We start from the raw sequence: 12,490 nt of genomic DNA, 5'->3' as shown, positions 1-12,490 counted from the left end.
TCTACTTTCACATTTTAGTAAAGAGAAAATAAACTAGGAAGTGCAAACTTTAAACAATATTATCAATCATAAATGTATTCAGATTATAACTTCTGAGTTTCAAAAATATTTATAGATTGGACATTTTTCTTAATGAGTTTTATTGTAAAATATACATGTTGGTGGTAAAATATAAAATTTAACCAGTGCAGCCTGGCTGGCGTGGCTCAGTGGTTGAGTGTTGACCACTATGATAGCCAATAAATTGAAATCCTGTATTAGTGAATAGAATATAAAGGATTCAAAAGTCTTACCAGTATATAAGACTGATTAGATTTAAAAATTATGAAGGGTCATGATGCCTACTTTCAAATGATCATACACACAGTAAATGGAAATAAGGTAAATGTGGCAAATGTTGATAATGGTTGAATATAGGAGGTAAGTATGAGTGTTTGTTGTACTATTTAAATTCTCTGTACCTTTGAACATTTTCAAAATAAATTATACAGTTGAGCTCTTTTTCACTTCATGCCTTGGTAAATACTTGGAGGGGAAAAACATATTTAAAAGTGTTTTGCTAACAAACCTTACAGATAAATCACATTTAGTCAGAAATATTTACGTGGGTATCCAACTCAAAACTACCTTTAGTTTTTGGTTGTTTTTTCCACTTAAGTTTTTTATTAAAAAAAAATTTTTTTTAAGACTTAAAACCCAAATCTGTACTGAGCTGAAGGTGCCAGAGGAATAGGGCAGGTGCGAGAAAGGGCGGGGGAGGCGGCCTCAGGATGCGCCGCGGCCGGCGCCTCGGTGGGTTCTGGGAATTGTAGTCTCCCAGCGCACTCCAGGTCGGGGCTCCGGGAGAACCTGAGCAGGCTCCCAGAAGCCTCCGGGGCGCTCGCCGGGAACGCACTTCCTGGGACGCGGAGGGAGATTCTGAGCGAGGCTCTCCGGTGTGGGCGAGGGGGCGCCTTGGATGTGAGACGCAGGTAGGTGTGGAGGATGGCCCGACTTCTGGGTCTTTAGCACACGCGGTAGAGGGTTTTCTGTAACACTGGGAGTCACGCGGGGAATCGGGGACACTGGGAAATGCTGACCGCACTTGTGGGCACGGACACGGAGCGGGGAGGGTGTTGGATAAAGCCTTACACACGTATTTCGTCCCCGGGAGTGGGAGATGCCGGAGCGCCCTGCGGGAGCAGCCCGGGGCTGTGCTCCGAGCGTCTGCAAGGTGCCATTTCTGCCTCCCAGCTGCGGGTGGTTGTGTAACGACGGCCTGCTGCGGGGCCAGCCCCCTCGCGGTGCGGGGACGGGCTTGTGCGGAGCGCGGCCCCGCCGTCGCCGGTGCGGTCTCCCCATTGGTCCGGGAAGCTTTCTCCTCGCTCCTCTCTGCCAGCTCCGGGGTTCCTGGGCGCCGCTCGGAGGGAGCGAAGGGGGCGGGGGCGAGGGCCTGGGAGCTTGTTTGTTGGCTTTCCTCTGAAGCCCAAGTCCTGCCCCAGCCCAGGCCTGGAGACCGCACTTAAAATAATCGCCCAGGAACCCCAAGGTGTGCTTTTTATGGTAACATTATCTCCCTGGACGTCGGAGTGAGCAATTGCTCTTGCTACCAACTCACAGAAACCTGCATTTAGAAAATAAAAATAATTGGATTGAAATCTCTTCTGTGCACACTGCGTGGGACAACATTCTATGTGATGATCATAATCAGGCTGGTGATAAACTCTTACTTAATTCGGGAAGTTGCCAGGCGTTTATGAGTTCTCGTTCTCATCCTACCTATTGAGATAAATAGTATTTAAAAAAGAAATCGCTGATGCTTAAGAAAGATACATGGAAACATTTCAATGGCAGGTTGAGCCGTTGGTGGAACTTTAAACTCAAAAAAAGCGTTCTAGATGCAGATTTTAGGAAGCACAATGTAGATCAGCTTTGCCTAGTTTTGTCATCAGTAGTCATTGTTGTTTCTAATTCTCTATCCCTCTCTTGATGTTTCTAGAGAATTAGAAACATCAATGGCTGTAAAAACAAAAACAAACAAACAAACAAACAAAAAACGTCAATGGCTGTAATGGCTGTAAAAAAATCAATAAAATACATTTTTTTAAAAAGGCATAAAAGAAACATAATTTATTATTTATTTTTATTGTTATCGGAGGTGGGGAGAGAGAGATAGAAACATCAATGATGAGAGGGGAATATTGATTGGCTGCCTCCTGCACACCCCCATAACCCAGGCCTGTGCCCGGACGGGGAAGGTCAGGCGGGGAATGACCGGTTCATAAGGGGATGTTCAACCACTGAGCCATGCAGTTCGGGCATAATGAATTTCATTTACTTTCCAGACAACTAATTGCACAGTATTTCCTCAGCCCTCTTTTTTCTTTCACCATAGTTATGAAAACGATCTCAAAATGTATCAGATGTTGATAGTTGATTGCCATGACAGTAAAAGTGATTTTCATCCTTATTTCTCCTGTCTTAACAGAGTTAATTTTTCTTCTGTATGTTACATATGTGTAAGTTTAAGAATATGCTGAAACCGGTTTGGCTCAGTGGATAGACCGTCGGCCTGCGGACTGAAAGGTCCCGGGTTCGATTCCAGTCAAGGGCACGTACCTTGGTTGCGGGCACATCTCCAGTGGGGGTGTGCAGGAGGCAGCTGGTAGATGAATCTCTCTCATCGACGTTTCTAACTCTCTATCCCTCTCAACTCCTCTCTGTGTAAAATCAATAAAATATATTTAATAAATAAATAAATAAATAAATAAAAAAGAATAAACTACCTTTTTTTAAAAAAAAACTTACTGCCCACCTTTTTTGACATAACATTTCGTTGGTTTTAGATAATTGCTAGTTATTTTTCCTAATTCCATTTGAATCCAATTGAGTTTGTAAAAGATATTGTATTAATCTGGGGCATTGTTTCCTATTTCTTTAGGCCAAGATCATTTCTATTCTTTGTTCAGATGTGAGTATATCTCTTCTAAATAGATTAAAGTTGTTTAAGAACTCTCAAGTACCTTAAAGAGTAAGTACATCCTTTGATTACATTTCTCTTCTTTTTGCTACCATATATCAGATGACATTTTTCTCTTGTTCAACAAAATTTAGGACAGACTCCCTTGTGAGTGCAATGATTGATAAACTACAAGTTTCTAAGAAAACCCAAATTAGTAGAAAGGACTACAACTGTTACCATCAAAAATTAATGTAACCCTAACTGGTTTGGCTCAGTGGATAAATCGTCCGCCTGTGGACTGAAGGGGCCCAGGTTCAATTCCAGTCAAGGGCATGTATCTGGGTTGCAGGCACATCCCTAGTGGGGAATGTGCAGGAGGCAGCTGATCAATGTTTCTCTCTAATTGATGTTTCTGACTCTACCTCTCCCTTCCTCTCTGTAAAAAAAAAAAACACACAAAAAACAACAACAAAAAAATCAATAAAACATATATATATTTAAAAAGAATTAATGTAGCTGCTGTTACATGTGTTTCTCATATAGCTATTCCTTAGACTTGTCCCTGAGAAAAAACTAGTATGTAGTAATGGGTCTGAATTTCTAGAGCTCTTAGCTACCTTTGGTAACTTATTGTATAGTAAATTTTATTCATCTTCTCTGAAAGTCATTGTGGAACAGATAGTGGGATAACAAACATGAAGTGGTTGTTTTGAAACAATCTTTATTTGATTTGGTCAGTACTCCAAAGAGAATGCTCTGTCATTATTATTATATGGCCACAATAATCTGAATGTTTGCTGATGATTTGGAAGAAAAGAATGTTCCTAGCTAAAGAAAGTAAGTAATCATTGCAAACTTAAATTGCTGACCATAGACTTTTTTTTTTTTACAAAAGGCTTTACTATTCATGATCTTGCAACTACCTTGGGGGACATTTTACCTCATATGAGTATTTGAGGCTCAAAGGACATAGGTATCTTGTCCAGTTTGTATACAATGGGAGCTTTTGATTGGTATTTGGGTCTTTGATCCCCTGGGCTGCAATGCCAAGCTGCCTCTCAGATGAAAACAACAAGCCCACGTGTGTGTGTGTGTGTGTGTGTGTGTGTGTGTGTGTGTGTGTTTCCATATCCATCCTAGCTCAAGGCTGTCTCCCAGCTAGTGTTCATGAGTGAGTCTCAGATTTGTTAAAGTGTGTTCTTAGCTTTACATATTTTCCACAATCCCTAATTAGGGCTTTTCATATGGCAAAAAGAGGTTTAATCCCTCCACCCCCAATTGCTGTTTTAAAAAGAAAATATTAAATACAAATATAATAATTATTTAGCTTTGATAAACTAACATTAATTTGATATATTAACCACTCTTAATGAAGAGGAGTATATCCAATGTGTAACATACTTATTAAGTTGAAAACATAAACAACACACACAGTCATCATTCTCTGACTCCAAACCACTGTATAAGTTAATCAGTGTTGTCAAACTTAGATATTTATAGGAGCATAGTTTGCATGTATATACCTGGGAATGGTCTCATTTTGCTTAGGAAGTTTCTAGGGGAAGAAAATGAATGTTTGTTTTTAAAAAAATGAGAGAGACTTTACCAATAAAGAGTGAAAAGCAGGAACACGTCTAGAAGCAGCTTGGAGGCTTCAGAACACAAGGTATGAATGAGTGGGGTTGTTGTTAATAGAGCAAATTCATAATTTCTCTCTGTGTCCTGACCATACTCAGATGGACCTTTCATTTGTTTGTTTGTTCATTCATGTAACAATAATTGAGTGCTTTCTGTGAGCCAGTGTTAGACACAGTGAATAAAACAGAAGGCTCTCTGTCCTCTTGGAATTCACAGTCTGTTGGGAAAGATAAATACTGAACAAGGAATTAATAAGCACAGTTGCTTATTAAAGAAAATGTACAAAGGTGCTTCCAGAGCTTCTGACCAGGGGCATGGGGAAGATTGTAGGTAAGGGAGGGAGGCTAGGGTTAGGGCCAGGAAACTAAGCAAAGAATAGGGTGAGATAAAGGAAGCTCTAGGAGAAAGAATAGCATGAGGAAAAGACCTTAGCCAAATTAAAAAGTGGAAAATTTGAGAAGTGAAAAGAAAAACAGTATAGCTATATAGATGAAAAAAAGGTAGTGTGTAAGGTGGGAGAGTGACACTTGAGGAGATTGAGAATTTGGCAGGAACCAGATGGTGGGATTTGAAAACTTAAAAATTTTATTCTGAGTGAAATAGGAAGTAACTGAACAGTAATAAATCTAATGAAATTATCTGATTTGCATTTGAAAAAAATTATTCTTTTAAAAATATATATATTTTATTGGTTTTTCACAGAGAGGAAGGGAGAGGGATAGAGAGCTAGAAACATCGATGAGAAAGAAACATCGACCAGCTGCCTCCTGCACACCCCCCACCGCAACCAATGTACATGCCCTTGACCGGAATCGAACCTGGGATCCTTCAGTCCACAGACTGATGCTCTATCTACTGAGCCAAACCAGTTTCAGCTGAAAAAAAATTATTCTTGATTCAAAATTAGTTGGTGCACAGCACAAAAGTGGGGATCTTTTTCCCTCAGTACAAACAAATCTTCACCCGAGAGTCAGCATTATCTTTCCATTTTAAATCACTAAACACATTCCTTCTCCCAACTATCCCTATAAAGAGTTACTTCATCCATCTAGTGGGATATACATCAAATCATATATACATGGAGTTAAGAATGGCATAAAAGGTAAAGTGGCCAAAGAACGGTACAAAGAGCAAGGACATTAATTCCAGCACTGAGGTTGAAATTCAGCTAAAGAATTGAGGTTAATAGTATTTTCCCTCTGCAAAATGCTGTATCCTTCTTGGCTTCCTACAGAGGACTTTTAGGTAATCTCTAGGATTATAGCTAGGAATGCTTCAGCAAAAGCAAGTTTAGGGGACTGGTATATCACTTGTATTGATTTGACGCAGAATACATTTGAACACACTTTATACTGAAATAAATACTGACACACCTCTCTTCATTAGTGTAATTTGATAATTTCTACACTAAGAAATACGGGAATTTACTTATTAATCATAAACTCATTCTTCCTGACCTTGTTTCTCATTTCATTTGCATTGTAGAAACCAGTGGTGCAGGGCAGTTTGGAGAAATCTCAGTTAACATTGATACTCCAAATATCTGAACCCTACCCCTGAAAGCAAGAAATTGTGATTGGGTTAGGACTCTGACTAGGTCAGTGGTAGGCAAACTCATTAGTCAGCAGAGCCAGATATCAACAGTATGACGACTGAAATTTCTTTTGCGAGCCAAATATTTTAAACTTAAACTTCTTCTTACGCACTTCTTCAAAATAGACTTGCCCAGGCCGTGGTATTTTGTGGAAAAGCCACACTCTAGGGGCCAAAGAGCCATATGTAGCTCAAGATCCACGGTTTGTCGACCACTGGACTAAGTTATCGAAGGAGTTCTAAAGCTTTGAAAGAAACAGAGGGATCCTTTTCCATGTCTTCACAACTTTGATCAAATCATCATTGTCTTTCATTGCTCAGTCTTTTCCCAACCCTAGGTAATACATTTTTATAAACACGTACCTTATTGGTTCACTTTACTTAATACCTAACAATAATCGCTTGGTATGTAGTAATCATACAATTGATTCACTATCAGTATTTTGAGTTTTTATGAAAGAGCATATACTTTCCCTCAAGTCTGTTAACATACTGGGGCAATATCTAGATCTTAGTGGCCGCAGTGTTCTGACAGGGCTAACACGGTTTCGCATATGCTAGATACTCAATAAATACCCGTTCAGTGAATGATTGCTTTGCAATGGCTACTTCCTTGTTCAATTCTGCATTGTTGATAGCCTACCTTTGTGGGTACTATGATCTTGGAACAGGGCCCAGTACTCTTTTCTTCAAATATTCCTCAAATGATTTGTGCCAGGCACTATGCAAGCTGCTTACAGTGTGTGGGGGAGACACGTGAATGAGCAAAAACCAACAGGAAGCTGAATTCTGGAGCTTGACATTAGTGTTATCGAATGGGAAAGAAAGATTTTTGCCCACCTGGTGCTAGCAGAGCTAAACATCTCACACCACGAATTGTAGTGGAGAAATACTGGCTGTTTTATTGTGAATGATGCCACCCAGGAGAATGGGAATTTAATGCTCAAAAGCTCAAATGCCCCATTAGCTTGTAGGTTACAGATTATCTAGGGCAAAAATCACAAGACACCTGGGTTAACAGTGGTTGGCAAACTCATTAGTCAACAGAGTGGCAAACAGCGGCTCACCAACCGCTGGGTTAGGAGGTTCGGGATTGTGCTGGGAGCTGATTGGCTGGAAGTGAGCTAAGGGTAATAAGCCACTTTGGGAGGTCTTGAGGGCAGTTCTGAGGTTTGTACTAGTGTCCTTTTATCTGATTCTTAGGAAAGTAGCTGGGAGGGTCGTTCCACCTTAAGTCTCAGGAGGAGCTGCAATATGACTTAGATCAAGATGTTATCTTTAGCCTGCTGGAGGTCCAGGCCCTGTGAAAAGGCTAGGTCTCTGAGGGGTGAATAAATACATATATGAGAGTGATGGTTTCTAGAGGCAGGATTTACACCTAAATTTACTCAAAGACATAAGGACCCCTGATTTCATTAGTCTAGTCTCCTTTTCCTGTATAAATATCCTCAAACCTGCACCAGAGTTTCCATTGCTAGACCAAGGTGGTGGTTTGCTAAATTTAGTCAAGACAGTTTCCCCCCAAGTTTGCATAAAAAAACTAAGGACTATTAATTCCTTTGTTTTGATTCATCCATAGCATTTTCTTAAACAATTGCTACTTCTGGTAATATTGACCAAAAGCAACATGATAAACAAGTAGTAAACTAATATTAACGGAGAAACTTGGAACTAATTATGTTTAACTTGAGGACTTTAAAAAATGGTCACTGGTGCTTAAGCTCTGACTTGTATACTTCTATGTGTGTATAGGTATGTGTACACTCTTACCTATATTTTCTGCTACTAAAATTATTCCTAGATTGCATTGTTTTCTACAAAGCATTGGGCTTTCCATTTGAACACATTTAGTCAAGTCTTAACCCAGTTTCATAGCATTTTGGTCATGCTCCCCTTTCCTACCTCTGAACTTCTGAAGTGTTACTTCATCACCTCAGCAGATCATATTTGACTCTGAAAAGGATGCTGGATTCTCTAAACCGGTACTGTACATAAGTAAGAATATTCTCAACCTTTTCGCTTCATCATGATCTGGCTAAAAGAAGTAAATGTGCTGCCTTATTAAAGTTGTCTGTTCTGTTGCCTGTTAGCGGACATGGTAGAAGGCAGAGAGAATATATCTGAGTGATGTTTGGAAAGTGAGTTTCAGACTTTTGCTCTGGTATGCTAAGCATTGGAGCTGGTCACTGATTGGTAATTAACATTTGCCTCACACTTAGAATGTGCCAGACGTGTTTTTAAGCTCTTGACATTATATGAACTCATTAATACTTAGAACAAGTCTGTGGGGTAGGCTCTGTTATTCTTCACATTTTACCGACGAGAAAAAATGAGGCACAGAGAAGTTTGTAGCTGACCCAAGGTCCCTCGGGCTAGTAAGTGTGGAGGGGGGATGAGAACCCAAGCAGTCTGCCTCCTCATCTGCCTCCCCCCCCCCGCCCCCGCCCTGCTGTCCTGCAGTGCTTCTTTCCCTGCACCTTTGACTTTCATGACCCACCTTCACCTCTGCTGTGTGCTGGTCTCGTTTCACATTTGCCTGAGCATTTGAGACTGAATTTGTGTTATTTGTAGGTGATGGTTTCCGAGTGTCTGACCCTATATATGTGAGTGCCTGGTGCATGAAAATACTTAAAATATGTATGTTGAATGATTATTGACAACCAGGAGAATTTTAGGTGTGATGTTAAGAGAATTTGAAATTAATTTGGTTGTTCCTGTAATTCGCTACGAAGAAAATACTCATGTCTGAAGACTTTAGTTGCTACATGACCCAGTGTGTGTGTGCGCACCTGTGCTTTGAGGTCTCAAGCACAGGCATTCATAAACATTTTTCATACAGATAGAGGCTACAGGGACAAAATTTCCTCTTCTCAGGGACATCGTTAGTTATGTTGCCAGGCAGCCCCACCATTTCTACTCTGCTCTTGCTGTCCCCTCATGACTTGTCCTCTGTGTGTCACCCCTCAGTCTGGTCGACAGGACTGCGCACGCCTACGCCTGCCTGCCATGGGCTGTCGGGACGTCCACGCAGCCACGGTGCTCTCCTTCCTGTGTGGCATCGCCTCGGTCGCAGGCCTCTTCGCGGGGACTCTGCTTCCCAACTGGAGGAAATTGCGACTGATCACCTTCAACAGAAACGAGAAGAACCTGACTGTCTACACAGGCCTGTGGGTGAAGTGTGCCCGGTACGACGGGAGCAGTGACTGCCTGATGTACGACACGACTTGGTACTCTTCAGTTGACCAGCTGGACCTGCGGGTCCTCCAGTTTGCCCTGCCCCTCAGCATCCTGATCGCCATGGGTGCCCTGCTGCTCTGCCTGATTGGAATGTGTAACACGGCTTTCAGGCCCTCCGTGCCCAACATCAAGCTGGCCAAGTGTCTGGTCAATAGCGCAGGCTGCCACCTGGTGGCCGGGCTGCTGTTTTTCCTGGCAGGTACCGTGAGCCTCTCCCCATCCATCTGGGTCTTCTTTTACAACACCCATCTGAACAGGAAGTTCGAGCCAGTCTTTACATTTGACTATGCAGTGTATGTCACAATCGCTAGTGCCGGGGGCCTGTTTATGACTTCCCTTCTACTGTTTATTTGGTATTGTGCATGCAAATCTTTGCCTTCTCCTTTCTGGCAACCACTGTACTCCCATCCTCCCAGTATGCACACTTACTCACAGCCCTATTCAGCACGCTCCCGCCTCTCTGCCATTGAAATCGACATTCCAGTAGTTTCACACAACACCTAATGGCGAGATACTAGTTGTTAAAGAAAACTTTTAGCCTCACATTTCCCTTGTACAAGGAGCTGTTTTGGACCAATATACATTTTCCTTTGTTTCTGACCAGTCTATGAAACCAAATTTGTATGTCCTAGTAGAATGAAGTGCTGCTAGTTTTACGAAAAGTACACTATTTTAAATGTGAATCGTTCTTTTATCTTGCTCCTTATGCTAGGAGGATTTTTATCCTCTATATTGATATCTGGTCAGTAATTCAAGTGGAAAGGACCCATGTCTCAATTGAGGTAATTTAGAGCAACATGGCAGTGTAAAAAATGATGGCTAAGAGAAGCTGTTGTATGTGATCTTTACAAATATTTCAGAATGTGTCTTCTTGTCCTGTTTCTATAATACCTTAAGCCAGTAGAGAGAGAGAAAGAAAGAGAGAGAGAGAGAGAGAGAGAGAGAGAGAGAGAGAACACGCAATTTCAGATATAAGAAATTTCTTCAGGTAATGGTAATTAGATCTTTACAATAGTCAGACTACCAGCTCAAGGCTGTGACTTTCTTTAGTTCTCTCTTGGGGCTAATTGCATCAGATAGAGTTCGGTATTTTGAAGATTACTTGCTTTTGTGAGTTCCTTACCTTCTACCTCATGCCAATGTTTAAAAAATACATATATATATTTTAAGTGATACAGAGAAAATAAACCAAACATTTTAAGAATCTTATTAGTATGGACAACATTTAACAATTTTAAGAGTTAATGATTCTATAAATTATATATTCTTGGAATTAAAAATGTGCCATGAGATGGAGTGGTGCTTCCTTTGAGGCAGAAAAACCTTGTTTTACGGGTATCACCCACTGAGTGGTACTCATGCCCATATATAATCTCTTAGTGACTAAGAGGAAGAAAATATAGAGGCCCAAGTGGCTTGTTCTCTTTTAGGCAGTGGCAGGGTACAAGCATCTGCTCTTTAGTGACAGACATCAGAGATTCACAATTATGACTACCTTTTGAGTGGTGGGTGAAGTATAGCTTCACCATGACCACATTCACTCTTGAGTCAGTTCCTGCCACCATCACTGAGTACTTCCCTGAACATACGTCTTTGCCCAACACTTCAGCAGGTGCTCTGGAGCCGCAGTTCCAGTCTTTCAGACCTCACGGGCACCCGCTGCTCCGGAGGATACGTGAAAAGTAGGAGGCCTTGTCCCATTCACTAAGAAATTTTGATAGAGAAGGTCAAACTATTATCTGACAATTAGGGAACAGTCTGACGTGATTGATAGCTCATCTTAACTCCTCAATCATTGATCCAGGAATATGTTGCAACGAGAGACTTGGCTTTCTGCTTGACAGGCTTACAGTGTAGTGCCAGCAATATTCTGGAACCTAGAAATTTAACTCATTGGATCCCTTAGAGCACATCCCTTAGCCTAGACACTGTAATAACACTAGATAAGGTTCATGAGAATGGGCAAAAGCAGTAGAGAAATTAAATGTTTACTCTTCACCTCTGAAAGTATGGCGGTGATGTATTAGAGAAGAGGGAGTATTTAAAGTCTGTCTGAATGGGCTAACATTTATGTGAAACCATGTTAACAATGAGATGAATGCTTAGAAATTCAGGGATACTGGGTCTTTACCCTTGTGAATTTGAGCTGCTTAATGGGTGTATAACTTACTACACTTCAGTACTGTGTTCATAAGGATTTTGTTCTATTAACCATTAACCATTACTGGATTGTTTTAACATTCCACAAACAGCTAGTTGCATGGTAAACAGATTCGTATGCCTCTTTGCAAACCTGAGTATGATTCTGGTACTTCTGTGGATGTGAGTGGTACTCCCCCCAATTCCAACACTAGTTTCTGTATATATAGTGGTAAATCCAGGTCTGTAATTTCTAAATGCCACCAGGAGAAAGCATGGGTTTTTAGTTACAGCTCCTGATTTCCTCCAGTCCTATTCCTTTTAACTCTTCTGTGATTGAGCTGAGTCTTGACCATTCCAAGACAATGGCAAGTAGAATTTTGAGATTAATATTAATTTCCCCCTTTGCTAATTAATTTCAGTTCCCTCACTAACTTTCTCCAGAAGTGTCAAGAATTCCACCATTCCCCTGTTCTTTATATGAACAATGTTAAAGAAAAGTTGACTCAGCCAGTTTTCAGTCCAGGGGATGTAAATATAAACAAGAGGAAACCTTTTCCTACAAGAATCTTTTGGATTCTTTTCATAATTTGTAGCCTTAAATCAGTATTTATTGTAGATTCACTAGACAAAAGAAACTGCTGTTTCCCTTTTTGTCTTTAATATTTCAGATTTGCTCTCAGTAGCTATTCTTCAAAGCCATCAAAGGAAAGCAAGTATTTACGATTCTCTTTTGTAATTTTGAGCACTCATCAGGCCATCATTATGGGGGGGAGGATCTTTTTTGTTGTTAAAAGTTATTAATGTTAAGGGCCTTTTACAGCAGCCAGCTTGAAAAGCAACCTTAAATGTGATATGATGCACCAGATTTGGTTTATCCAGCCATGGGTGGAAAGAACCCTAAGTTTACTTTACTTGTAAATAGTCACTGTAATAGACAAT

General features: G+C 40.8%; 1 protein-coding gene across 2 annotated transcripts; it reads left to right on the top strand.

Annotated features, from left to right (window-relative positions):
• Window positions 1-828: 828 nt before the first annotated feature.
• CLDN12 (claudin 12) lies at window positions 829-10,312 on the top strand. 2 transcript variants are annotated; one of them, XM_036429498.2, is made up of 3 exons: window positions 829-971; window positions 2,921-3,010; window positions 9,140-10,312. In XM_036429498.2, exon 3 carries the CDS (start codon window positions 9,179-9,181, stop codon window positions 9,911-9,913), a length of 735 nt encoding a protein of 244 aa, XP_036285391.1. In that variant the 5' UTR covers window positions 829-971; window positions 2,921-3,010; window positions 9,140-9,178; the 3' UTR covers window positions 9,914-10,312. The 2 variants fall into 2 exon arrangements, with proteins under 2 accessions (XP_036285391.1, XP_036285393.1); XM_036429500.2 differs by lacking the exon at window positions 2,921-3,010 and having other exon boundaries at window positions 855-971.
• The last annotated feature ends 2,178 nt before the right edge of the window (window positions 10,313-12,490 follow it).

This window comes from Pipistrellus kuhlii, unplaced genomic scaffold, assembly GCF_014108245.1.
Source record: "Pipistrellus kuhlii isolate mPipKuh1 unplaced genomic scaffold, mPipKuh1.p scaffold_m20_p_10, whole genome shotgun sequence".
NCBI lineage: Eukaryota > Metazoa > Chordata > Mammalia > Chiroptera > Vespertilionidae > Pipistrellus > Pipistrellus kuhlii.
Note: the sequence above shows the minus strand (reverse complement) of the source record. Positions and strands in the feature narration are given on the sequence as shown.